The sequence below is a fragment of the Canis lupus genome, chromosome 25 (assembly GCF_003254725.2).
Source record: "Canis lupus dingo isolate Sandy chromosome 25, ASM325472v2, whole genome shotgun sequence".
In the NCBI taxonomy this organism is placed as follows: Eukaryota; Metazoa; Chordata; class Mammalia; order Carnivora; family Canidae; genus Canis; species Canis lupus.
The window spans coordinates 35,490,628-35,518,481 of NC_064267.1; the positions used below are offsets into that span (position 1 = coordinate 35,490,628).

The 27,854-nt window shown below is 55.4% G+C and overlaps 1 protein-coding gene across 4 annotated transcripts in view; it reads left to right on the forward strand.

The window, feature by feature from the left end:
• Positions 1-3,575: 3,575 nt before the first annotated feature.
• Positions 3,576-27,854, forward strand: part of GFRA2 (GDNF family receptor alpha 2) — an 84,897-nt gene continuing 60,618 nt past the window's right edge. The window contains exons 1-4 of one of the 4 annotated variants that reach the window (XM_035720402.2): positions 3,576-3,656; positions 4,270-4,749; positions 9,887-10,201; positions 15,930-16,013. In XM_035720402.2, the coding sequence (XP_035576295.2) occupies positions 4,710-4,749; positions 9,887-10,201; positions 15,930-16,013 (439 nt within the window). In that variant the 5' untranslated portion in view covers positions 3,576-3,656; positions 4,270-4,709. Of the gene's footprint in view, positions 3,657-3,976; positions 4,750-9,886; positions 10,202-15,929; positions 16,014-27,854 lie in introns of those variants that run through there. The other 3 variants (XM_025463196.3, XM_035720407.2, XM_049100964.1) reach the window with 3 other exon arrangements.

A 27,854-nucleotide genomic window follows, 5' to 3' on the forward strand; every position in this document is an offset into this window, starting at 1 on the left:
TGTTCAGCCCAATCCTACCCATCCCTTCCAGTCCAGTTCAAATCCTGCCTCCCCAGCCAGTGCTGAAATCCAGTGATCCTAATTCTTTTCTCTTACGTGGCCCCAATGTGCCTTTGGAGTGCTCACTCTTTTCATGGGTACGTGCCTTAACTCTATCTGTAAATGTTTCCATGGCAGGGGCAGTCTGTTGCTCTGCTGGGGACAGAAAAGGGGTCCAATAAATCTGTGCTGGTTGATTGATTTCAGGAGACTCTGGTGGGCTCCTGTCCCATGGTGGTTTCTGACATGCCTTAGCTTGTCATTCCTGTTGGTTTTATTCTTTTTATTCCTGTTGGTTTTCATCTCCAGGGCAAGGGAACACTCACTCAGCCTTCTTCCCTCCACTGAAAGAAAGGAAGGGGTGAGATTCTGCTGGGGCAGCATGAATCTGGTCAGCTGAGCTCTGTGGCTAATGCATGTGTGCACATGCCTGTGTATGCATAAGCATGTATGTATGTGCACATGTGTGTGTACTGCACGAGTGTGTACTGCAGTGGGGCTGTAACCCCTTATCCCAGTCCTTCTTCTCTCCCTGCTACTGCTCTTGCCCTCCAGTGAATCTACTCCACAGGATGAGTAGGTCTAGAAAGATGAGGCCAAAGGAAGAAATTGAAGCCCTAAGTGTTCTCTTTCCCTCCCCTTTGCACATCATAACTTCTGGATCTTTAATGGTGGAGGGACAGGCAAGGTGGGTGGGAGAGCAGGAGGCTTACCAGCTGGTTAGCTCAGGGCAGCTGGGTTGGGCCCTTGCAGGTGGTCTGAAGGATATAGTACCTGAGGGTGTGTGAAAGTGCATCAGTGAGCCCCAGGGGCTTTTGTTTACACCTGCTGACTCTCCTTTCTCCCATGACTCCCTCTTGCAAAATCGCCTATCCCTCATCCTCTACAAAGTAGTCTCTTTTTCCCTTGGATCCCTGTAGTTTTTTTTTTTTTTTTTTAATCTTCTCTTCTCATTTCCCACTAAGTTTTATGCCTTGTCATAGGTTCTCAATTCTTTTTCTGGATCCCAGAGGAAAAGGGTGACATTTTATGAATAACTTCCTATGAACCAGGTATTTGATTAGCTTCTGTGTGCACAGTATCTCATCTAATTTCTTCAAGATTGTTATTGTTGTTTTTTAATTCTCACTTTATAGAGTAAAAATTTTATAGATTAAATTGCCTATGGCTAGGATGTGTTCATCTGTATGTCCTCTGCAGATCTTGGCCAAGGCGGGGGGGGCTTACATATAGTACATGCTCAGGAAATAGTGGTATGGCCCTTGGACTCTGCGTATCTAAGGGCGGCTCAGGTTGAGGGCTGGGGTCAGCAGAGGGTGGGCTGTAGTGGGAGAGGCTTGTATAGATAGGGAGGAAGAGAGGGCCACAAGAAGCCAAATGTCCATCTGGCTTGTGTTGCTCACTGTCTTTATGAAGGCCTGGTGGTTCCATGTCCTGAAGGGTCCCAGCCATTTACCTCTTGCTACCAGATGCACCATGAAGGTGAGTCAGTGGGAGCCATTCCTGGGTGTCCATTGCTGCTTTTTCAGCCCCTTTCACCCAGAAGGGGCCCAAGCAAAGCTTCCACATGTTTTAGAGTTGTCCTTTATATACCCAGCCAGGGTAAAAAGACAGCTCAACAAATTTTTGGAGGAGAAAGAGGGATATGCTAATTTGGAAGCCTGGAGTAGAGCCCCTGGAAGAGGGAAAACCCACAGAGGACACCTTAGTGTTGGGATGGTAGAGGGTATTTCATTTGGGTGACCAGTAGGCCCTGAAGTGGGGGAGCAGAGGGAGAAAGTTTATTTATAGCAGGCTCCCAAGCTCTAGCCTACAGTCCAAGCCTCCCCAGCAGTGTATTTCCTATCGGCCTGTCATCCTTCCACCTATACTTTTCTAAAGCTGATTTCTTAAGTCCCCGAATTTTGGAAACGAGGCCGGGAGATCTTGTCAGATGTGGTCTTTTTCTAGAACTAGAGAAGCCCGGTGTAAAGGCAGGGCGGCCTGCCTGGAGGAGGCGTTCCCCAGCCCCTATGCTCTAGCTTTCTTGGGCCTGGTCTTCCACTAACTGGCTAGGGCTGCGCCTCCATCGGACATCACTTAGTGGCCCGGGGAGGAGATAGGGCTCTGGCCTACGCCTCAGGGTCAGCCAAACAGGAGAGGCATTCGGAGGAGCCCCGCGCTGTGCTTCCCGGTCTGGGGAAGCCCGAGTTCCCGCCTAAATCCGCAAGATGGAAGTTGCTCCCTCTAGCTTTTCCACTAGGGAAGGCTGCTGGTTTTGTAAGTGACCCCTCCCTTCGCGCCCAGGTCGATTTCTAACATCTACTCTTTTCTGGAGTCTTGTTCATTTAAAAACGCACGGTAAAACACCACCAGATATGCCTTAGATGCAGCCCAGATCCGGTTTTGGGGTAGCGCGTAAAGTTTACAAGGCACTGGAGGTACCCCACCCCAGCACCCCGGGTGCGCAGAGCCGAACACAGGGATGTGTGCACCGAAGCCGAGGCACGCAGGCAGCTCCAACGCTGCCGAGGATGTGTGTGTGCGCGCAGGGAGAGGGAAACTGGGGTGCCCGGCGTGCGCGGGCGTGCGCCCCCCGCGTGTCCGGGGCCCGCCGCCTCGCCCCCTCTTGCCGAGACATGCCAGGAACCTCAGCTCTCCTTCAGCCCTTTCCCAGCCAGACGCTTCCTTTTTGGTGCCTCTGGGCGTTTACTGTAAATTCCGTGACTAAAACACGCCGGTGAGCCCGGCCCATCGACAGATGGATCAATCGCCCCCTTCTCGGCTGGGGGAGGGGACCCCACCCGCAGCCTCCGAAGCGGGCGGCTGCCGGCTGCCTGGGGAGAGCTCGGAGCCCAGCACGCCGCCGAGCGCCGGCCGCCCCGCGTGGCACGGAGCCCTGGCCGCTCGGTCTCGGGCGCTCCCGCTGGGGTGGGGTGCGAGCCCCCGGCCGGTGCCTCCCGGGCGCCTCGGGCTGCTCAGCGGCCTCGGAGGAGGCGGTCAGGCCGCCCGGGCACCGCGGCCTTCCTCCCGCGCCAGGGGAGGGGAGAGGAGTGGGGAAGGGGGGAGTCTCGAAGGGCTGCAACGCCGGGGCGTGCGGGGGCCGAGGGCGCGGGGGGCGTGCGGGGAAAGTTCTCGAGCTCCGCGTGGAGAGCACACGTGTGTGCGTGATGGGGGCTAGACCCAGGCAGGCGGGCTGCGCGGGGGCGCTGGAGGGGGGTCCCTCCCCTTGCGCTTTCGGGGGGAAGCTCGGCTTCGACTCCCCGGCTCAAGGACGCACCCGCCCAGGGAGGGTGGGGCCCCGCCCCGCCCCGGCCCCGGGCCCCGGCCCCCGCCCCCAGCCGGGGGCTGTCGAGCGCCCCTCCCCCACGCCCCCGGGATGGCTGGGGGGTCCTGGACTCCACGCCCTTCGGCCTGGCCTGAGCCTCCCCGGGCCTCCGGGACCCGTGGGCCGAGGCGGCGGGGCAGGGGCAGCGGGGCAGGGGCAGCGGGGGTGGGAGGGCGCAGCCTGCCCGCGGCGGGGGGCGGGGGGCGGCGGGCGGCGGTGGCGCGCTGCGGGGGGAGGAGCAGGGTGCGGAGGCTTCGGTGGGTCTGAGCCGGAGCTCGGGGAGCCGGTCCGTTGGCGGCCGAGGCAGCAGGTCAGTCCCGGGAAGGGCGGGCGGCGGAGCTCTGCTCTCGTCCAGCGTTCCCGGCGCCGCCACCAGCGCCGAGTGGCCGCCGCCGCTGCAGAGCGTCGCTGCTCCGCCGCGCCCCGCGCCCCGCGCCCCGCGCCCCGCGCCCGCCCGCGCCGCCGGCCGCCTGGGAGCCCGAGCGCCGAGCCCGGGGCGGAGGAGAGGGGCGCGGGCGCGAGAGCCGCGGCGAGGGAGCCGCGAAGGGGGAAGGGGGCGGGCGGAGGGAGGCAGGGAGGGAGGAGCAGGGAGGGAGGGAGGGGGGGAGGGAGAGCTGGAGAGAGCGAGAGCAAAGAGCGAGAGCAGGGAGAGCGGAGGGAGGGACCGAAGAGGGAACGACACACGCACGCAGAGACACACGGTCACTGGAATTCCAGTAGAAAAAAGTGAGCCGGGCAAGGGTTAGCGGGAGAAGATTTTTTTTTTTTTTTTGAATCTTTTCTTCGTCTTGGTGCGAAAGAAGCGACTCCGGGCTCTGGTCCTCGAAGCTCCCACTGGATTGTTCTTGGCGCTCACGCCCGTCGGTGGATTTCTCTCCTATTTGCATTTTATTCTGACCCCCACCCTCGCTGCTTTCTTGCAGCCCTTCACTCTCCGATCGCCTCTTCCCCACCTCCCCAGCCCGCTCCTGGGAAGCGCAGGGGAATTGGACCCGCGGGGACTCGCGCCTTCCCGGACCGGCGGCGGGGAGGACTGAGGGAGCACCCGGCGGTCGGCTCGTAAAGCAGATAAACCCTCATATACGTGTGCGTTTGGGTTTAGTGGGCAAGGGGGGCGTTGAGAGGCAGCCCACCGCCCCCCCCTCCACCCCCTCCAGCCAGAGGCGAGCATCGCAGGACTCGGGATCTTCACCGGGCTGGACTCGCTGGCATCTCCGCATTGGATTTGGGGCTGATTATCACTGCTTGGCTATTATTATTGTTGTTGTTGTTGTTATTATTATTATTTTTTTTTACCCAAGGGAGAAAGACAAAAAAAAAAAAAAACACACACACACACACAAAACTGTGGGATTTATTTAACATGATCTTGGCAAACGTCTTCTGCTTCCTCTTCTTTTTAGGTGAGTACCTGCGAGCGGGGAGGGCAGCTCGCCCGCCGGAGCCTGGGGGGCCGTGCGGGGCCGCGCGTTGGGGCGCCGGCGAGAGCCCGGGAACGCGGGGGGCGAGCGGGGCGCGGGCTGGAGAGCGGCGGGGAGAGCGCGCCGCGGAGCGAGCCGGGCCCGGGCGCTGCCGGAGCGAGCGGGCCCGGGCGGCCAGGCTGGGGGCGCGGGGACCAGAACCGCGGCTGGCTGGCGAGGCTGGGGGGGTGGGGGGGCCTGGGAAGGAGACTTGGAACACCCAGACCCCCGCCGCACACACGCACGCACACAGGCACACTCGCTTACTCACGCACAATGATAGCACTCATTTCTCTTAAAATAATGGGTTCAAATTGCGGCAACTTAAAAAAAGAATTCCAACTCTTCATCTGGAAGGGAAGAGGGTGGGGAGAAGCTGTGTGTCGCGGGGAGAAAATTCGTGCCAGTTCCATCTTTCTGGTCGGCTCCCGGATCGACCCGGTTGGACGGCGTGGGTTTCTCCAGGATCTCCTGCTTGGACATCTGTGCGGGCAGCGCCGGCAGCCATCCCCTCACCTGCCAATCAGCCTCTGGGAAATGCATCCCGCTTCCCGCTCCCCGAACCCTTTTCCAGTGGCCCCACTCCCGACAACACTTTGCAAGTTTCTCCCCACCCTTTGCCGAGCCAGAGGCTTGGGCAGGAGTGGAGGGCGGCGAGCAACCGTTGACTACCTATCCTTCACCACCTCTGGCCTCCTGGGGCCCCTGTCCTAGCTTATGGGAGGAGGCGGGAGGGAGGTCAAAGTTTTCTTCCTTGGGTGAAGAGGGAGAGGAGTGATGGAAAAAAAAAGGGATCTGAACAAAGACCACTGCTCATTCTGTAAGCCCCTACCTCCGAGGGCCGAGAGGAGGGGCTGCCTGGCGCTCCTGAACCCGAGGGCAGCCTCTTTCCCACCCAGAATTCCCAGCCCCTGGCCCCCTTTTGTGCTCTGTGAAATTTCAGCTGCTTGGGAAATGGGTGTATATAGAGAGAGCATTCTGGGAGTGGAGGTGAGAAAGAAGGTGTTTTTGAGGCCCTGTGCTGACCCGGAGTCCCTGGTGGTGAGGCTGCTGCCCCTGGTAGGTGCGCTGGAGAGGGAGCTGGGTAAGGAGTGTGTTGAGGGAGCACACATCTGCCGTGGATGCTGTTCCTGCCACCCTGGCCTGCTGTCAGCCTGTGGTGAGCCAGGCTGTCTCTCTGGGTCATGAGTGTACCCTTTTCCTCCTGGAGGAGGGGAGAAGGAAAGGCCTGAGGGGGTAGGTGTCCATCACCGAAAGAAGAGGTGGGTGGGCTACGAAGTGCTCTTCTGGCTGGAATAGGGGATTTGAGTCAATCCTGGTTGGGCGCTGGACCCTATGTCTACCCCTAGCCTCTGCCCTCTCCCAGAAGCGCCAGTTCTGGGGGGGGGGGTGCCCTGCCCTGCCCTAGGGTGTGGCCTTCACAGGTGCTGCCCCAGCTAAGCCAGAGGCAGCTTCTCTCCAGAGTGGGAGGGGCTGTGGAAGGAAGGAAGCTGGGTAGGTGCTCCGGGCCCACTAGGAGCCTGCAGCTCTTCCTGGCAACCTACTGCAAGTGGACTCTCATTCTGGAGGGATTGTTCTAAAACCTGACCTTTTCTCTCACTGCTGGTTTGAAAACCCAGCTTTCTGGGGCCAAGAAGAAAAGAAAATTGTATTTCAGGAAAAGCAGCCCTCTTGCGTGCTGCTGAGCTGTGTACGTACCCCAGAGGTGCTTTCTGATGTCCTAAGGTGGAGAAGTGCGGTATGGGCCCTTTGGTACTGGCTAGGCCTGGAACCCCATGTTGCAGGCAGGCTTTTCTCAGCTGAGATGCGGAGTGGACTTCATTCTCACAATACAGGTGTGTGTGTGTGTGTGTGTGTGTGATGCACACAGTGTCTGAGACCCTGGGGGCCAAGGTGAGAGGAGTCAGAGCAGGGTGTCAGCAGTCTTTTGGCCGAAAGCCCTTCAGTTTGCTTCCCTTGAGATGCCCCTTTCCAAAGCTGGGGGAAGGCTTAACTGAGTGACCATTGGATATTAGGAGACTCTAGGTCAGCTAGCCAAGGAGGAAGGGATGGGTTGGTATGAAGGGAACTTCCGCCTCGGAACCACTTTCCTGGCACAGAGCCTACAGCTGGGAGTTGGTTGGAGATTCTGCTTGGGGGGATTTTGTGGGGCTGGAGATTGGGTAGCAGTTGCAGTGTGTGTGTGTGTGTGTGTGTGTGTGTGTGTGTGTGTAGGGGACACGGTGAAGTGTGTGGCCAGGAGCATGGGTCTTCTGTGTGCTCTTCCCCTCACCTGAGTGAACTCTGGAAAGCAGGTGGCCTTTCTGGCCCAGTCCTCCTGACCTGCAGGGTTGACATACCCAGGAAGAGAACAAGATGAGATGGGGAAAGTAAGTGGGAGGGCGGGCCTGGTCAGAGGCCTGCTGCCCACTGGTGTCCTAATGTGCATCCTCACTCTTGTGGGGACGTTTGTGCAGTCTCCTAGTCCCCCTTGTCTCTAGAAACTGTTCTGCATGTCTTTTTTTGGATGGATCTGAGTTTTCGCCTGATTTAGAACTGGGAGGCAGCAGGATACCTGCTGACCTTTACTCTTTTAGAATTTAGAACAGCTCCCAGTAAGCTGTTTCTCTCTCTGGCCGGGCGTGATTGGTTCTGAGGGTCGTGACGCCAAGCAGAAGAGCCAAGGATGGGTGCAGCCTGAGAGTTTGGTGAGAGGATACACTGGCTCTCTGCAGTGTCTTCCTGCCCTGGTCACACATGCTGGCTGGCAGGATCAGGGAAGCTCTTGCTTTGGGCACAGGAGCCCAGGGCTCTGTGAGGAGGACCCCACCTGTGGGGCAGGCTGGGTAAGTACCCTATCGCCCCAGCGCCTTAGGCCGATGTGCTGACCTTTCCACCTGCCCACAATGCTGCTTTCTGGATCGGTCTCTGATGGTGCCGTCTCAGGCACAGTCAAGGTGGGAAGGGAGGAAGATGCAGGGACGCTGGGGGAAAGTCTGGAAGCCCCAGGGCTGGGTCCTTCTTGAGGTTCTAGCAGGCAGGCAGGCTGGCTGGCTCGGTGGGGGCAGCAGGTGCAAGTGAGGCTGGGTCAGCTCAGCTGCTCCTGGGTGGCCCAGATGCCCTGAGTCCTGCTCAGGGACCTAGGAATTTGCTGAAGCTAGGAAATAAAGCTGCTGCCTCGGCTCGGACGGAGGACACCTCTCCAGCTGGTGCCCAGGCAGATGCCCCACCGTTGGTGCCCACACCCCATGCCAGATTCTTCTCGGGCCTGCCCCCAGCCCTCAGCTCTTCCAGTCCCGAGGCAGAGGTATGCCCCATGGGAGAAGGAATATCTTTTGCTCCAGTCCTTAGGCCTATTCCACTCCTGGCCTACCCCTTGCTCTTCCACTTCCTCTTCTTGTGGGGCAGGTCTCCTTTCTCCAGTGGTGGTGGAGTCCTTCCCCTTGGCAGCTGTAGGGAGTGACACGCTCTCGTTGCAGGGCTCTGCCTCTAGGTGTCGCTGTCTCCCTATGGTAGCTCCCCCCCTGAGCTGGGCCTCCAGGGGGAAGGATTGAGAAGTGGCCTTTCTGGGTAGGGATGGGGGGTGGGGTGGGGAGGGTGGATTCTGTGGGATTCTGGGGAGAGGACTTCTGGCCTAGCATCTCACTGTGCCTTGGGCTGAATGGAATGGACGGAGCCTTCCAGCCCAGGTCACTCCTGGGTCTTGGAAAAGGCAGTCTTGGCTCTGGCCTATGGAAGGGCTTTTTCTCGGGCAGGATCTGGAGTGGACAGGGAGACTAAGGAGATGCCTGTGTCTGGAGGAAACCATTTTGGGAGCTTGATTTTGATGGGACCAAGTGAGCCCCTCCCTACCCTTCACTTTGGACCCTTTGTCCCCCCTGAGCCCCTTCCTTCAGAGAGGACTGTGGGTTTAGATGCTCTGAGGGTGGTGGGTAAAAAGGGTGGCCCAAATCCCGCTTGCTCACTTTTGGAGAGATGAGGCTCCAGGTGCAAGGCCAGAGTCCGAGGACGGAAGCTCTTTCTCTTTTGCAATTGGCTTATTATTTGGCTTTTGGGAAGAAGAAGAAGAAGAAAAAAAGGAGAGACTGGGGGAGATGGTTTTAGAGAAGGGTGGAGAGAAGAGGTAAGAGAGAAGTAGGAGGTGCTAGGGGGAGAGAGAGGAGAGAGAGAGAGAGATACGGGAAAGGCCCATGTGGACATACACGGAGGAAATCTAGTTGCTCGGCAGGCTTGCCTGCAGCACTTTTTCTTTAGGCAGGGCTGGGGTAGGACTTGGCTACAGAAGGCACGTTTTCAGGTATCCACCAGGTGCAGTTGGACTGGAAGGTGAAGAGGGCTGGGCTGCAAAGGGGTGACTGCTCCCTTCTGGGCGTGCCTCAGGCCATAGGTCAGGCTTGTCTCTCGGGGTCTTCTCATAGAGTCTGAGAACTCAGGATGGACAGGCCAGGGGTCTGAGAGGCCCTTTCAGCCTGTGTGTGACCTTGAGTTGTCATCTCCCTTCTTTCGGTCTCAGTTTCCCCAGGGTAGAATGGGGGGCTGGATGCTGTGGTCCTCTAAGGTCCTAACAGACTAGGAAAGTAAAATTATTCTCGGCCGTTTTCCCAGTTGAACCCAGCATGTTGGCTTGGACCTCTGGCTGGACCTGAGGTTGATGGAGGTTTGGGCAGCAGGAAAGCCAGAGTCCCCCTCCGCACCCCGGCCCCCAGCTCTTGGTTGAGGCTGTGGCATTCTTCTCTGGCCTCGGGGTGTTTTGAGCCTCTGTGCTCTTGCACAAGGGTCTGCTTTGCTGTGCTCCGCCCCTGGGCCCAGGGCTGAGGGGTGGCGGTGTGGAATCCGAAGAGAAGCTGGTGGAGCCGGGCACAGGGACAGCTCTGGTTCTCCTTTGGGTTTGAGGAGGGCCATTGATGCCTTGGGATCCTTTCATAGCTCTTCCTCTGCTCGCTCGGCTGCGCCGTGGGGAAGGCAGCACTGAGTCGCCTTGGTGTGCTTTGGAGTGGAACGGGTGTGGAGTTCCCAGCAGGGCCCAAGCCCCAGGCCTGCAGCTTGGATCGGAGGTCCTGGCGGCCCTCATTCATGCTTGTCTTCCCTCCCCACCACCCAGACGAGACCCTCCGCTCTTTGGCCAGCCCTTCCTCCCTGCAGGGCCCCGAGCTCCACGGCTGGCGCCCCCCGGTGGACTGTGTCCGGGCCAATGAGCTGTGTGCGGCGGAATCCAACTGCAGCTCCCGCTACCGCACGCTGCGGCAGTGCCTGGCCGGCCGGGACCGCAACACCATGCTGGCCAACAAGGAGTGCCAGGCGGCCCTGGAGGTCCTGCAGGAGAGCCCGCTGTATGACTGTCGCTGCAAGCGGGGCATGAAGAAGGAGCTGCAGTGCTTGCAGATCTACTGGAGCATCCACCTGGGGCTGACTGAGGGTAAGCCCTGCTGGGCCTCCAGGGGGGCGCGGTGGGATTGGGGGGAAGACAGGGGAGTGGTGCGTGGGGACCTAGGTCCTGGGGCAGACTTGGTAATGGATGGAACTGGCCAGCTCTCCACTGCTCCCTGCCAGCAGAGCTGAGAACACAGAGGAAGTAGTTGGCCCAGCTGGGAGGGCAGGTGTCGGAGGTGGCCAAGGGAGGTGAAGGAGGAGGCTGCATAATAGCTGGGGAGGTGAGAGGGCTGGTGAGGGGAGAAGGAGAACAAAGCTGGAGAAAGGAGGGGAGTAGGGGGTCCGAGAGATGATGGGTGGATGGATGGACGGACTTGTGAAGTGGTAAGAGAGAAGGGGAGGCAGGAGTACCCAGGCAGCTGGTGTGGGTCACGTGCATGCAGGGCTGTGGAAGCAAACCAGCCTCCGCCACTCTCCAAAGGCCTGGGCTCTGAGCTGAGCCAGGCCCATTTCTGCTCTTCCCGTTGCCACGGGGCCTGCTCTTCAGGTGGCTTCCTGACCCCAGGGCTGGCCTAGGTACCTTCTACAGAGCTCAGAGAAGTGTGTGGGCAGCAGGCTCCTTCAGGTCCCAGGGTGGAACCTGTAACCGCCCCCTCCGCTAACACCCCACTCCCCTGTATCCTCTCCCTTCAGACTTCAGAGGGAGAATTTGCAAACAGTGCAGGAGGATTGGCCACTTCAGTCGGATGCTCATTTATTGATTCAATGATGATTTATTGAGAGGTTATCATCTGCTAGGCATTGTGGGAACACTTGAGAGAACAAGCTGGGGTAGCCTCTGCCTTCATGGAGCTCCTAGTTGGAGGGGCAATACAGATAAATGAGGGGCTTTTTGTTGTTTGGCGACACGAGTGCTGTTGGAAAGCACTGGTGCTATGGTAGCCCCAAGGCAACTTCTTACAAAATCTGAAGAGCCTTCCTGGAGGAGGCAGCTTCTAAGCTGAGACTAAGGAGTTTGAGCTACAGTTACACCAGGAGAGAGATGGGAAGAGTGTGGGAGGTGGAGGGGGAGGTTGGGCAAAGGCCCACAGGAGGGAGTCAAACTCACTTGCAGACCTAGCAGTAACCCAGTGTAGTCAAGTGAGTGGGGGATGAGGTGGGGGCAGGACCTGGGGTGCAGTAGGGAGCCCTGCAAGGGGAGTCTTTGCGATCTCTGCTTCAGGGTGGTGTTTACGTGGTTCCAGTGAGGAGCGTAGATTGGAGGCTGCAGCTGTGGTACGGGCCAGGAGTAGTGGTGGCCGGCTGAGGACAGTGGCAGGAATGAGGGGGGCTCTCAGGAAGTAGAATCAACAGGTCTTGGTGAAGAAAGAGGAGTCAAGGAGGGCAGTTTGCTGTTTTGGGCAACTGGGTAGGCCATGCGGCTGGTTCACAAGAAGCAGAGAAGGTTTCGTATCACGGGAGGGCGGGGAGATGCTGCCTTTATTTTGGGGCATGTGGTTCTCGTTGGCCATGCCCCTCATACAGCGGGGCATGGGGCTGGAGCCCAGGTGGAGAAGGAACATGGGACATAGGGATTTAGGAGCTGCCATCAGCCAGCCTGTCCCTGGCATAGGGGCCAAGTGTGCTGGGAGACGTACACTGAGAGGAGGGCAGGGACAGAGCCCCTGGGGATGACTGACATTTAAAGATGGGTGGGTGGGGGAGGGGGACCTGCAAGGGTGTGTGGAGGGGGAGGTGCTGGGAGAGAGGTGGAGGGACAGCAGGAAACCAGGAAGGAAGGAGGGTCAGCAGTCCCCAGTCCATCTGGCGAGCAGGAGAGGGTGGGCAGCGTGTCCCTGTGCCCTCGTGGTGAGCTCTGCAGGGGTGCTGGGGGAGAGGCCTGCTTTGGGGAGGGAATGAGAGCTGGGGAGAGTGACTGTGGACAATGGCTAGAATTTTAGTGTGAAGAGGAGGAGAGAACAAAGGATGACTTTTTTTTTTTAAGATGTGAGAGGGTCAGGCAGCTTGAACTTGAAGGCAGGCGGGTAGTGGGATGGAAGTGCTGCGGTGAAGAGAGGGGCGCGCGGTGGCACCGGGCCCTTGGTTAGCTGACGTGGAGGAGCAGCACGGCCTCAGGATGCTGGGGGGAAGGAGGACACCGGGACCCGGTGGGGGGGCTCGGGGAACGAGGGTTTTCTGACCGGCGGCTAAGATGGTTCCAATATGCCCTGAATACGGGAGCAAAGCTGGCATGTAATTATGAACAGTGTCACCACCGTTAATAGCAAAGTAATTCCTCTGAATCAGTCTCCCGTTCCTAGCAACCTCGAGTCCTGGCAGCGGAAGTGAGCAAAGAGAGGGACACGGTGCCACAAAGTGCGTGTCCTTTATTCTCTGCTGGGTGAGGAGCAGGCCTCACGGGGAGGAGGCCTCTCCAGTGCATGAAAACCGAGGCCCTGAGGCCCCCCCCACCCACCGTGGGAGGGAAGCTCAGGTGCAGGAGGAGGGTTGGTGGGACCAGGGTCCTTAGATTCTTATTTTCTTTCCCACGGCCTTCAGGTTCAACCCGGGGGAGGTGGGGCATTGCTTTGGAGTGGGCTTGCTGAGGGCTGCAGGACACACAGGCGGGGGGGACAGAGGAACTGCCAGCTAGAAGGGCCGGGTGGGCCACCTGAGCACCCTGTCACCCGAGTGGCTCCCTCTGGCATCACGGCGTCAGAGGCCGAGGACCTTGCTGGTCGGAGCCAGGCAGTGAGGGGTTTGGATGATGATGGTATGCGTAGTGGGCCTTAGGGTGCATACTGCGCTGTGGCCGTCAAGGCCCTTTAAACCAGGAATGCCGGACTGGAGAGGCCTGAGCTGGCTTGCAGGTTGAAGTCCACTCCCCCCCTCCTCCGTCCTTCCTCGGAATCCACCCCCATTCCTGGCTCTTGAGAGCTGGAGGTAGTTTTTGCCGAGGGCTGGCTAGGGGAAGCTGAGAGGCCTTTTAACAGCAGGTAATGTTCCTCTGAGTGACAGGATCCACCTGAGAGTTAATTATTCACGGTGTGGGATGAGTGGTCTCCCTGGGGGACGCTGTAAGCACTTCCTCCCTATTCCTTAATAACACTTAATAACCTGGCTTGGGCCTGGGGCGGGGTGGGGGGACTGTGGAGAGGAGAGATCTGTGTGGGTTTGGACTTTGATTGTGGCTTCTCCTTGGCCCCTGCCGACCCCTGCTGGCGGGGGTGATTCCCCTGGAGGCTTGGCCCTACCTTCCCCCTCCACCTGAGGCTGAGCTGTGTAGAGGCTGAGGACCTCAGCTGTAGACAGAGCTGGCGGTGGCAGGAATGTGGCTTTGCTGAGTTCCTAAACAGTCCCAACTGCAAAGGAGCTAGAGATTGTTCTGTCCCACTTTGATGGGGGAAACTAAAGTGCCAGAGAAGGGTTGGTGGGACCAGGGTCCCTGACTCCTTACCCAGACCCCTTTCCACTGCCCTAGGGAGAGCCTGTGGTCTGGGGCTCAGCTTTTCCTTCTGTCGCCATACCACAACCACCAGTATTTACATGGTGGCGCTGTCACTGACAGCTGCGCAGGGCACCGGAGACCAGGCTTCTTGCCTTCTCCAAGGGTGGCACTGAAGTTCAGGTCGTTCTCATACTGTAGATGTGAAGAGCAAAGGCCTCTCCCACAGGTCATGGCCTAGGGATCTGATATCCTAGCTTTTGGTCCGTCTGGTTGTGTGGTTGCCAGGATGCCTGGTGGCCAGGTGTCTTGATTTTCCACAGGTGTGTACTGCGCTGTGGCTTTCTCAGCCACAGCAGCAGACAGCATGAGTTAACTTAAATAAGGTGGGCCTTTCTCCCATCCCGTCCTGGAAGAGGCTGCTTCCCCCCAGATCATACTACAGTCAGCCCCCCAGTTGGTCATACTAGCTGATGGGCACCCAGTGCCTAGCTCTGCCAAATGCAAGAGGGAAGGACAGGCCCTAGCCTGGGGGAGCGGTCCAGCTAGCACAAGACTGCCCCTGTGGGAAGTTCAACAGCAGCAATACTTGTTTCGAAGTTTGGTTCAGTAACAAAAATTTTAATTTTAATTTTGGAGACCGTATTCGTGATGGTTAAGTATTTGGACTCGGAAGCCAACTGCCAGGGTTTGAAACCTGGCTGTGCCATTTACCAGCTGTGTGACCTTGGGCCAGTTACTTAACATCTCTGTACCACCTCAGGCCAGCTCTTTATCAATAAAACAGGGAGAGGAATAGCGCCTATCTCATAGAGAAATTAAGAGGATTAAGTGAGTTCATACACCTAAAACACTTTCAGTGGTGCCTGCACTTAGAGGGCTTGGTATAACATCATTTTTATTACAAAAATGTCTCCTAAGCTCTTGTATTATTTGGCCCCAACAGATAGCGGTGGCTGGTCACCCCACCACCCGGAGTTTGTCCAGTGCCTGTGGGTAGAATGGAGGACACTGAGATGGCACAGGCCTGGATAGTCCTGGGGAAGGTAGGATTGGAGAGTGGCCTGAAAGGATACGTACCATTTGGATGGCAGTCAGTGGGTGTGACTGGGGCACCCACTGTGCATAGTTCATTCGGTGTGCTGGGTGTTGTAGGGCATGAGGGGTGCTCATTCCTATGAGGTGAAGTAAAGGGTGGGGGTCATTTCTCCAGGGGGAGAATGAACATCTAGGGGTCTGTGCCATTTTGGGCTATACCTAGCAGACAGGGGCTTTGCTCTGAGAACCAGCAGAGGGCTGGATAAACCTTGAGTGCTGGCCTCTGGGTGACCTGAGCCCCTTATGGGCAGATTCCAAGTCCCCTCTTCCAGATGGCTGGCACCTTCCTGCAGGTGGCCCCCCCCTGGATGCCACCACACATGTGCGCTTCTTTAGGTGCTGGACCTGGGTGGATAGGAAATCAGCGTGTGAGACTGTGGGTCATCACTTGTCTCCCCCGCCCCTGCAGCGTGCACACACACACAGTCTGAGTGATTATTCATTGATTTCTCCTCACAGTAACGTCTCAAGAGGATATTTCCTCTCCCGCTGAGGTGTTGGCGGAAGGGGCGGGAGTCCTGATGAGGAGGTGGTGGGTCTCCAGGGCATGCCTGTGCCATTTATCTCCTGTCACTCGCTTGCTTTTCCATTCACCAAGGCTCTGATGCATCCCGAAGCCTTCAGGAGAGGTCTGAGAAGCAGCAGGTGGTGGGGAGGCCAGGCAGGGAGTGCAGAGGTGGGGATCAGTCAGACAAGCTGGGGGTCAGGCCTCCACTCAGCAGACTTTCGGCCCCTCCAATCAGACTCTTCTGATGACATGATGGGAAGCAAAGAGGAAGTTCTGTGCCCTTGGGTGGCCTGAGCAGAGCCAACCCAGTGTGATGGGAGAGAATGCTGGTGTGAGGGCCAACAGACCAGAGTCTGGTCTAGCTCAGCCGTGAGTAGCTGTGTGATTTCAGTCAGGTGGCTTTACCTCTCTGGGCCACCCAAGAGTCCTCTTGTGAAGTGGGGAAGTTGTACCAAATGACCTCAGAGCGCCTTTGGCTTCGAATCCTGTGATTTATACCTGGCCTTCTGCAGGCTGTCCACCTCCCCGGTGCTTTCTTTCCAGAAGCATTTGGAGGGGCTTAGAAGAGGGCTAGACATGCAGGGAGGTCAAGAGAGGGATATGTTGGCAGTACTGAGCTGCTGTGGAAGACCGCTAGAGAAAGAACTCACCTGTATGAAATTGTCAGTATTTCCATGGTGGCTTGCTCTGGTCTAGCACCATAGGGAGGGTGAGCCTGTGCCTGACGCCGGTTCTCTCTTCCAGGTGAGGAGTTTTACGAAGCCTCACCCTATGAGCCGGTGACCTCCCGCCTCTCGGACATCTTCAGGCTTGCTTCAATCTTCTCAGGTAAGTGGAGTTGGGCTAGGGGCTCCGCAGTCCTCCTAGGCGCCCTGGCCCTCAGTTGGCTCTGCCTTCCACCAGCAAGCCCCTTGATGTTTCTGAGTTTCAGGTCTTCATCTGTAAAAGAAGAAACCCGTAATACCCCACCCCACCCCGAGGTTGTGTGTGGAGTGGAGCATTTCTGGGAATTGACTAGAATGTGCCTACCATGCAGTAGGTCTTGAGTCTGAAACCTGCTGTCACTCTCCTGTTTTGTCACTGATCTTGCCCTGTGGGTCCTCCTTTCCAGTTTTCAGCTCTTTCACTTTGGAGTTCTACTTTGATCAAGTTGTTCAACTTTTTTCTATGCCTCGGTGTCCTCAGTTGTGCAGTGGGATTGTCATGAGGTCTAAAATGAGCCAGTGGTTGTTAAGGGCTCAGAGAGCTGCTGGGCAGCACAGCACGGGGCCCCGACAGGAGCCCATAGCCGTGGCTGTGGGTGGTAGTATTACCACTCTCTGTTCCCCTTGGGGACTCCCCTTCCACCAAGGGCTCTTCTTCTTGAACTCCACTGAGAAGGCCTCTGAGTGCCGGGCCACTCATGTCCCGGCCTGCACAGGGAGTGAGAAGGACTGTGTTGAGCTCTCACTTTGCTTGCCGTGGTCCCGCTTTAGGAGTCAGATGGGTTGGTTGGTTCTCTCTTCCTGGCTTGTTCCCTCTGGCATTTGGGAGACCCGTGGGCCCAGGGCAGCCGCCCCTGCTCAGGCCCTGGGGAGGGCCTTCCAGTCTTGGGAACTGGTCTGTGGGGCCTGGGGATGAGCTGCTCCTGAAGCCACCACTGGTGCTCAGAGGTGGCCAGGGGGGCCTGTTATGGTACAGGGCCCCAGACTTGAGGTTTCTAGGAAGTTTTGTGGCAGTATGTGAAGCCTTCTCAAGTTTCTTTTGCTCTAAACCATGGGTTCTCAATAGCAGCACCGTTGAAGTTTTGATCCGGATAGTTCTAGTCCTGTGGGAAGAGCTGTGGCCCATATACTGTCAGATGTTTAGCAGTATCCCTGGCCTCTACCTACTGGATGCCAGTAGCAACCCACTGAGTCGTGACGACCAAAAATGTCTCCAGACATTGCCAAATGTCTCTTGGGGGCACAACTGCTACCAGTTGAGAAGCAGCACTCTAAAACTGTGAAATGAAAGACTCTCCAGTGAGACCCTAAACCCTTTCAAATGAAGAATTCCCTAGGAGACTGTTTTCAAACTTTCTTTCCTGTTATTGCCCCCCTAAGGAGAAAAGTCAATACTCTGTAGAGAAATACTGTCTTCATCTGTTTTGGCAGCCATAGCAAAATTCCATGTTGGGGAGTTTCAACAACAGAAATTTATTATCTCATAGAGGCTGGAAGATGAAGATTAAAGCCTGAGAGGCTTTGGTTTCTGGTGAGAGCTCTTTTCCTGGCTTGCAGATGGCCACTTCTCCCTGTGTCCTCACAGGGTGGGGTGAGGGGTGGCACAGAGGGCAGGAGAGGGAGAGAGAGTGAGAAAGCTCTTTTTAAAAATTTTTTTTATTTATTTATGACTAGTCACACAGAGAGAGTGAGAGAGAGAGAGAGGCAGAGACATAGGCAGAGGGAGAAGCAGGCTCCATGCACCGGGAGCCCGACGTGGGATTCGATCCTGGGTCTCCAGGATCGTGCCCTGGGCCAAAGGCAGGCGCTAAACCACTGCGCCACCCAGGGATCCCGAGCTCTTTTTTTTTTTAAAGACACCAGTTCTATTGGCTGTGGCCTTACCTCCTCACCTTTACAGCCTCATTTTACCTAATTACCTCCTAAAAGCTGTCTGCAAATACAGTCACATTGGAGATTAGGACTTCAGCATATGAATTTGGTGGGCACAATATAGTTAGTCCATAGCAAATGCCAAGGAATACCTAATTTTTTTTTTTTTTAGGCCTACTCAGGAGCCAATTTTTCCTCACTTGGTTCCACTGAGAGTATATGGGACTATATCTAAGGACTGATGTGGGAGGATACATAGGTACCTGGGAGGAGAAATCCTAGAACCCCACAAGAAAGGAGGCATTGGCCAAAGGGTGACCATCTAGATTTGCCCTTGGGCCCTGGTGGTGGTTGGGGGTGGTAGTGAATGAAATGGAGACTTCAGAGATGATCCTCATTGGTTTTGGGTAGAACTCCACCTTGGGCTACTCCTTTTGAGACAGCCTCAGGGCCCAGATGCAGGTTAAGAATATTCTCAGCACGTGATGCCATAGTGGGGATGCCCTGCCACCCCAATGTACCTGGTTCCCACTGTGCCGGCTGAGTACTGCTGGAGGGGTGGGAGCCATTGGATTTCTCTCCAATAAAGAAATAGTTTAGGCTTGCTCCTTGAAGGTTGAAGGTCAGAGGTCTGCTTCTTGGAATCCCACTAAACATCTTTCTAGCAGAAAATCTTTATGTGATGGACTAGATACTCTGTGGGATAAGGATATTGACAAGTGAGGAAATTATCAGGTCTCAGCTCACTGAATCAGCTTCCTTTACCTGCTGCCTAGATGAAACTGGGCCCCACATGACCCTGGATCCCTGGGCTCTGAGGGCCGCTCCCCGCAGAGAGGGCCTAGCTTCAAGGTCTGTGACAGCTCCCCCCTTATTACTCCTGTTGACCCCACTCCACCCAGAGTAGCCCAGCTTAGAGTTGGTGCATGAGTGGCCATCTCTGGGAAGCTTGTGCACATAGCTGGGTGGAGGACCCTGGCCAGGCCACCAAGAAGCCAAGCGGGTGAGTGTGGGGCACAGAGAAGAAACAAGGCTGGATGCGGAACTGGGAGGCCCGAGTGCCATTGCATTCTCTGCCACAGACTTGTTTCTTTTCTGATAAAGGAAGACAGAAGCTTAGAACAGAGCTGCCTAATATTTGCCCATCAAGGCACACAGACAGCAGCAGCATTGTTTGGTGTACTAGGGTGAGCAGAGCGTCTTGGAGCTTAGGGGAACATGCATCCCTCTGTGGCTTCCCTGTGGGGTCAGCATCTGGGCCCCTATATCACCTACCTGTGGCTTGCTGGCTCAGAAGGCTGGGCTTGTGTGACCTAAGATCGGCACTGGTGCTTTAGGGTGGGTGATGAGGCTGCCACCCTGTAGGACTGTAAGGAGCCCTTCTGCACTTGCACATACTCATAGTTGTCTGTGCATTGCCTCCTCTATCATCTTTGTGTGGAAAGGCTGTGAGTGGGGACTATGTGGTCTTTTGCCCCTTCTCTAGGCCTTACTACCCCCACTCAGTCCTAGGGACTCAGAAGAGTGTGCTGTTCAGTTCCTACTGTCTCTTTAACATTTACTGTCTAAGAATTTGGGTCCCTGTCGTTGGGGCCTCCTGGAACATGTGTTCTTTATCTCTGGCCTCCTCTCTCTGTTGGGGTTCTCAGAAAGTCCTACTGGGATTCTATTGGCAAAAAAAGCTGCCAGAATTTCTCTAGCATTCTGATGCCAGAGGCCCTGGGGGAAGGGATAAGCCTGTTCCTTCTCTCTGCGTAGGCCCTAGGATCAGTAACTGGGTCTGGGATTACTGGTGTCCTGTTAGCACTGAGTTCAAGGCCAGGAGGAGAGCAGTCTGGCTCAGCCCTGAACCATGGCAGCAGTGATGGGAGAGGCATCCAGGGAGAAGGGAATGCTCATGGAGAAATGAGGTTTTTCCTGCTTGCAGCAATTCAGCTGCCCTTGCAAGCATGAAGCGGGGTGGTTAGGGAGGCAGCCTAGTGCACAAGAAGAGTGTGGGCCTTCAGGGAGACAGTCCGTCTAGGGTTTGAATCCCAACCTGGCCACTTAGGAGAGTGTGATCTTGGGCCTCATTGGGCCTTCTTGAACTTCTTGAACCCCCATGTGTGCAACATGGGGGTGTGATACCTGCTGGGTGGGTTGCTATAGAGAATTCACCGAGAATGGACGTAGGCAGAGTTACAGAGTTAGTCGTCCTCCGTGTACCAGGGATGTTTGGTAGGGGACAGGGGTTTGGGGAGCTGAAGTTGAGAGCCCGTCCATCCCCAGGTGTCTGTGACTCCGTGAATACTGAACCCCAGCTGGTCACACATGGGGAGGCAGGAGAGGATGGAACAGGCAAGAAGAAGGTCTTGTTAGGGAAAGGAGAGACCGTTCAGGTGGAGAGAGGTTGTGGAAGATTCCACTGTGCGGTTCACATGGAGGGAGGCCATCCATGCGAGGGTGAAGGGTCCGGGTGGCCCAGGCAGTGGTTTCCCTCGCAGCCACGGGGCCATGCCTCAGGGACAGAGAGAAGCCACAGGCAGATGGCCTGGCCGGGCTGGGCATTTTTGGTGCGGGACAGGAGCCTCTGGGGCCTCTGCGTGCCCTGCAGGCCTTACCAGATGCATGGGTGTGGAGCATATTTATGCAAACATGTCCCTCCTGTAGCTGGAAGGGAACTTGGAGATCACTTAGGCTCAGCCTTTCTCTGGACAGAATAGGAAACGGAGAGCCCAAGAGCAGGTCCAGACTGGACTGGGAATCTAGTGCTCGCTTCCACCCTGCCCGGTGGCTGCTCAGGCAGGTGCCTGTAAGCCCTGGCTTCCTCTCCTACAGCAAGGCACTGCAAGAAACACCTGCCGTCTAGAGTTTCTGTTGGGACTAAGTGAGCTACTTGCAGGCAAATGCTTGACTCAGTGCTGAGGGTACATTGTACTAAAATATGTAGCTCTTTAAAACGTAGGGTGGATTCTCTAAGGGCAGATGACTGGCTGTGGCAGAGCTGGTCTGGAAGCTTCCATCTGGGAAATGGTTGCAAGGCTTTTGATGACACGAGGTTGCCTCCTACCCACGATGGTGCTTGGTGGGGGCTGGAGTGGGAGCTGACTGGTAATTTTCATGGGATGGTATACCCTGGGGACTCCTGCTGAGCCACCCTGACCTTGGTGAGCCATGCTGTGGGGGTGGTGGGGACACATGGAGGCTGGCAAGATGTCTGGGCCCGTGGCCTTTTGTGGGTTGGAAGAAGAAGCCATGGGCACTGTCTGCCTCAGTTGGCCAGTGAGCCTCTGGGATGGATGAGCTGTCTTGCTTGGATAGGGGGTGGGAAAGGCCTAAGGATGTTCTTGTTTCAGGTTCCAGTGGTTCCGTTTTTGGAGGCTTAGGAGTGGAGGGTACCCTATCCCTGCCAAGAAGTCTGGCAGGTGGCCCCTGACAGATGAACACCACCCTTGCCCTTGGTACCACAGAAGTGTCATGGTTGTGGTATGTGTGTGATTGTGGGTGTTGGTGTCTGTGTCAGTGCATCTAGCCTCTCCATATTCCTGAGGGTGCCTTTCACTGCGCCGTGCTCCTAGTACATATCCACAGAAGATCCTGGAGTGGGCCTGCTAGACCTAGTTTGAATCTTGGCTTTGCCCTACCAGCTGGGTGACCACCGGGTGGGTCACTTGACCCTGCTGACCTGTAAAATGGAGCAATTGGGGCCTTCCCTGCAGGGGTTGGTGATGATGCACGTACAGCTCCTCATGTGGTGCTGGGCACCCTGAGTGAAGGCCATGGGCAGTGCTGCTGTGGGCAGGAGGGAGCTAATGGCTTGGAGTGGGGTATTAGACCACATGAGGAAAGGTGTGAAGAGGTCCAGGCGAGTGTGAGGGGCCTGTGTGGGCTGCACCTTAGGAGCACCTGAGGTTTAGGGAAAGGCAGGGCTCCTAAGTGCTTCGTGGGAGAGGTGGGGCTGGGGCCCACCTGTTTAGTTCAGTAAACATTCAGCTTGCTGTGTTCCAGATGCTACATCAGACACTGCTTTAAACTGATGCAGACTCACGTCCTCACTGTCTGGTGGGGTGAGCAGACACCCACTTAGACACTCACCAGGAGGCTTAGTGGCGGTGGTGGTGGTGTAGACCAAGTGCTGCCTGGAGAGTTCAGTGCGCTTGGGTAGATCATGGAAGTCTTGGAAGGGGAGAGAGGGGTTCTGGAAATGCCATTCCTGGCAGCATCATGGCTTAGAGGCCTGGCCCAGCTGGGATAGTGAAGGAACCACACATCTTCTGGGCCTGGTGGGCTCCAAGGACAGTGAAGAGAGATCCTGATGTCAGACGGGAGATTGGCCTCTCTGGGGTCTCCTTGCCCAGGAGTCCTGCCCTGGACTTCTCCAGAACAGAGCTCACTCAGCATGACTACCTGACTGGGGAGGGGCTGAGGTCCTGGCCTCCAGAGCCAGGCCTGTGTGACAGTTGCCCGCATGGCCATAGGGGGGGCCTGGTTCAGCTCTGCTAGATGCCTCTGGAGGCCCCTTCCTTTCCCTGCTCCTCTGAGGGGGTGTCTGAGCCTTTCTGCCCCTAGCCCCTCCTCCCCTCAGGTTGCTTGGCAGAGACTGGTGAGCAAGGGCTTCACCGGCTTCAGCTGCTTGGCTGGTGAGTCTCGGAAACCTCCTTCTGGGGCAGCCCCTATGAGGAGGTGGGGGGGGGGCAGTTTGGGGATGGAGGACAGGGAGGAACTGAGGAAGCAGGCGGCCTCTCTCCCTACCCCCTGCATGGTGGCTTAGGCGATAAACTGCTTATCCTCAGGTTGTCTCCCTGAGCCGAATGCAGAAGCGTGTTATTTAAATTTCAAAATCACATTCTTCTTCTAACAGCTGTCAGAGACTCTGAGTGTCAACGAAAATTGGGCTTTAGCTGCAGCTCTATCACCTCTTCCTCCTCCCCTTTCGGGAAGAGCTCCTCTGATGGCCAGGGAGCGAGGGTGTGGGGTGTGGGGCCAGGGACTGTGGGACTGTGGGGACGGAGGAGGGGAGGTGATGGGTGGATCGGGTCAGGTGACCAGTGATTCTTGCCACACCCGATCAGCAGTTGGGAGCACCTGGGAGGAGGCCGGCTTCACCATCAAGGGGTGCCGAGGTGTCCCCCCTTCCTTTTTGTTTCCTGCTCTCTCCTAGCAGTGCTGTGATCTTGTGACCTCGGGCTCCCGTCAGTGGGTGGGAGGATCTGCTTGTGCTAAGGTGTGAGCAGGGTGTTGGTGACATCATGCTTCGTTGCCTTTGTGTCCAAAGAAGAAACTGCTGTGAGAAAAAAGGAAGGAAGGAAGAAAAGAACAGGAGAGAACAAAGTTTAACCCCAAAGAGAGGCTTTTTTTAATGGTAGAATTTGAGATGTCATGGTTGGGGTGAGGTTTTTAGGGCGAAGACATTTTCTGGTACTTTTTATTAGGGGGGTAAGGGCAGAGGGAGAGGGAGGAAGGGAGTCATAAGCAGGCTCCACACCCAGTGCGGAGCTCGATGCAGGGCTGGATCTCAGGACCCTGAGACCATGACTTGAGCTGAAATCAAGAGTCGGACACTTAACTGACTGAGCCACGCAGGCATCTCTTCTGGTACTTGTAAAATAGCGTCTCCTAGGGGACTCCTACTTGCTTCCTCTCGGGTATGAAGACAGTCTCTGCCAGCAGCGTGGATGTGGGGTTGTTCTAGGCTGGGTCTCTCTGCTCTTGAGAGGCTCCTGAGATGGCTGCAAGATTCCGTCCCCCCGCGCATGCTCCTGGTTTAGCCATGCACTGTACTCACCTGATTTATCCCGGCATAAAGGCAGGGTTTGGGTAACTACCCTGGGGCTGCCCCTTCCAATCATATCTGTTGATAGACTCCTTTAGCCCCATGGCTGTGGAGAGAAAGGCATAGGTCTGACTGGGGTCAGAGTGTGTGGAGGATGGTATGTGTGGGGTGATGCAGATGTGTGTGTGTGTGTGCTGTGAGCATGTGTGTGTATTTGTGTGTGAGGTGGTATGTGCATATGGCATGTAGGATACGTGTGTGTGGGTAGCACACGTCTGGTGTATATTTTTGTGGAGTAGCATGTATATATGAAAGTGTGTGTGCATATGGTGTGTGTGTGTGAGGTGATGTGTGCATATGGCATGTATGCTATGTGTGTGTGTGTGGCATGAGGGGTGGTGTGTGTGGAGTGGTATGTATATATGAGGATGTGAGGTGGTGGTGGCGGTGGTGCATGGGTGCGTGTGTGTGCGTGTGTGTGTGTGTGTATGTGTGGCCTGAGTGGGCAAGTGAAGAGGGGTGATGGGGCCCTTCCCTCAGCAGAACAATCACTCTCTTCAGCCTTCTTTTTTACCGCCTGGGGAAACCCAGGGAACACTGGTCCAGGGCTAGATACAGAGGGGCATTTGAAGATGGGAAGTCCATTTTCACGTGATCAAGAAAAATAATTATTGGACTAAACCTTTATATGTATATTCTTGGGCTTCCTACAGTCTGGAGGCTTTGTCACTGAACTCTGGGCGCTTATGCCCCATCTTGCAGAGGTGGTGTGGGTGTGAATTCATCCTTCAACTCCAGGAGCGTCCTTTGCATGCTGTGCCTCGTTCTAGGTGCTGCGGATATGTTAGTGAACGAGACAAGGAAGTCTGTTGCTCTTATGGAGCTTATTTCAATTAGCCTGAGACAGAAAAACAGAAGACAAGCCAACAAACAAATTAACAGCACCGCCAACAAATAGATAGTGATGAGTGCCATGCAAGTTAAATAGGAGGATAGGACAGAGGTGGCTGGTGGGTCCTCCAGATTGGGAATGCCAAAATTGGACTCTCAGGAAGGATCCAGCCATGAAGTCCCCAGGAGGAGACACCATGAGGGAGGGTGGGACCTGGGAAGGCCATGTGGCTGGGACTCAGTGAATGAGGTGGATGTGGTGGTTTGGGGGGTGAGCACAGATGCAGGCAGGGGCCAGATCACTGGGATGCTACAAGCAAGTTAAGGACTTTGGATTTCATTTGAAGAGTGATGAGAAACCTTTTAGGCACTTGGGTAGCACTTAGGATTTTAGGTACTTGAGAAGCACAGTGTGATTTATACTTTTGAAAAGCTTACTCTTGAGCTGCGGGAGAGTGGATCATGGGGTGGGGAGGGGCACGGGTAGGAGTGGAAGCCGGAGAGCAGTTGGAGGCTGTTGCACAGGCTAGAGTCCTAAGACAGTAGGGGATGGAGAGGGATTTGTTGTGGGACGGAGCTAAGGACAACTCTGGTAATTTAGGCTTGAACAACGGTGGAACTGCCATATATTAGGATGGGAAAGAGGGAAGGAGAGGTTGGAGGGGCCAGTAATCTAGAGTTCTCTGTCAGACCTCTGCCTGGAAATGCCAAGTAGGCAGTTGGATGTAAGCCTGGACTTCTGAGGAGAGGTCAGGGTTGATATATAGACTGAGAGTCGTTAGCATATAGATGATATTTAAAGCCATGGACCCATGAGGTCACCTAGCAAGAGTGTGTGGACAAAAAGAGAGGGAGGCTGGGCTTCATGAGCAGGGGAGAAGAGTGAGCAAAGAAGTTGAGATGAGGGCCAATGAGGAAGGGGAAAGCAAGTCAAGGGTGCTGGGGGAAGCCAAGAGAGGTACAGGTCTCAAGAGAGAAGGGGTCAGCTATGCCCAATGTAGCAGAGGGGTCAGTTCAGAGAAGTTCAGACACATGACCATCGCATGTGGCAGCATGGAGGTCCCTAATGACCTTGACTACACTATCCTTAGTGGGGCCATGGGTTGGAAGGTTGATTTGGGGAAGATGGAAGAGAGGATGTGAGGTAGGAAGGTAAAAACAGCAACTGTAGATGGCTTTTTGGAACTTCTTTGTGAAGAAGGACATCTTAGGGTGAGAAAAGCATATTTCATAATCAGTAAAAAAATTTTAACTTATGGTTGGTGCTTCCAATCACGCATCCATTCACCACAAATAAAAAATGCTGGGGTAGCCCGGGTGGCTCAGCAGTTTAGCGCCACCTTCAGCCCAGGGCGTGACCCTGGAGACCTGGGATCGAGTCCCATGTCAGGCTCCCTGCATGGAGCCTGCTTCTCCCTCTGCCTGTGTGTGTGTCTCTCTCTCTCTCTTTCTCTGCCTCTCATGAATAAATAAATAAAATCTTAAAAAAAAAAACGCTGATAAAGGATTTAGGTGAATTGTATCAATATGAAATGCTTCAATTTTGTTTTTAATTGTTGTAAATACAAAATTAAAGCTGATGTGCCATTGTGGGAATTGGTGTGACCATGGTCAAAAACCTAGTTTAAAAAAACCCACTCCGATTACATTTGAGAAGACACAGAGCCCTCAAAAATGGCCGAAAAAGCCCCTTCAAATGTGAAATAATGAAATTTTAATTTTTAATTGCTTGCAACACAAATTAAGACTAATAAGCCCTTTGAAGAATTGGAGAAAGAATTCTGACAGTGGTTAAGGTTTGACAAAATATAAAATGATGTTTAAGAGCAATCGGTTTTTGGAATAGATTTTCAGTGAATTTGCCATTCATCAAATTAACTTTTGGTGTGTTGGTTTGCTTCCAAAAATATGGCTGACCCTGGAGGGTGCTGGGGTGGCTGTGTGCTGTGTGGGGCTGGAGGTGAGAGGAATGTCCCAGAGAAGGTTGAGGATATAAGGGAGCTTGGGACTGCTACTAGTTTGAGGAGGGCAGGCATCTGGAGCAGTGGGGATGAAGATTGTGGTCCCACTGGATGCCTGGCCCTTGAGTGAGGACAGAGGACTGGTAGGCGAGGCATGCTGGGATTGGCAAGGTCATCTCTTGGGGAAGCTGAGGCATTACTTCATGCAAATGGTATGGGGCTCCTGGCCACCACTCCAGTGGCGAGGAAGATTCTGGAGTTCCTGATCTCTTAGGCTCCTGGATGAGCAGAGAGCCTGTCTCTTGTTCACCAATGAGGAGACTGGGGATCCTTCTATCTTTTGGGGTGTGGTGTGTGAGGCTGGGGCAAGAGGTCCATGGGATGAGTCTCTTCTAGCAGAGTTATGTGAAAATGGAGAGATTGGGGGGGGGAAGATCTTTCCAGCTGGGGAACACATTCTTAAGCAAGCATTTATGGCGCATGTGCCGGGAACTGCGAGAGGCATTTTTATCTATATTATCCTGTCTCATCTTTAGCATCCGTCCTATGTGCGGGCAGCCTGGGTGTTTTATCCTCGTTTTGCAGATAAGGAAAATAAATGCGGCTCAAAGAGGTTGCATAACCTGTGACGCTTGCTCTGCTAGCTGGTGGCCCAGCTAGGTCCTCCGCCTCCCAGCTGGGCCGGAGTCCCTGCACATAATCATCAGCCCAGCCCCCAGCAGGGACGGGCAGGGAGACTTGTGAAGCTGCAGAGCGAGCTTCAGGCAAGTGTAATGTTCTCTTTGTTACTGGATTATAGTCTCACTCAAAGGAGAATGTAAGCTTCAGGAAGGCAGGGGCCTTTGTTGGTTTTGTTCATTTCTCCGGCTGGGCTCCACATGTAGTGGGTGCTCAGGATGCAAGTGTTGGGAATGTGAGTGAATCTTGGGCAACTGGGCACGGATGGCCCCATGAGGGTGAGGGGTATGGTGGTGATGGTGTGGGTGGCTACAGCCCATCGGGAAAGTGGGTTCCCTCTAGTTCCTCACCTGTCCTGCCTCCCATCCAGCCCCATTTAGGGTTGGTTTTGTCTGCATCTCATTGTCGATTGCCCCTCTGCTCACCCTTACATCCCTACTTCTTTGGACTGAGTTGATTGTCCTCTTTGGAGGTCTTGGCTTGGCTTCCATGACACCTGGCTTTCTACCACCTCCTGGTCCACTCCTTCCCAGTGTCTGCTAAATGATGGCATCCCAAGCCCATCCTGTCCTGAGCCCTTTCCTCTTCTTGTTATCACCCTCAACTTGGGCCACCTGATTTAGTCCTCTGGTACCAAATAGCCTCCATGTCAGTCATACCGTTTTATGCCTCTAGCTCAGACCTACCTCCTGCACTCATTTGTCCTTCTGCCCTTTCAGCATCTCCACTTGGACATCTAGTAGGCATCTCCAACTTCAGGGAAAACAGAATTGTGTGTTTAGTTCTGCCCTCCTTCTCCCCTCCAGGTCTT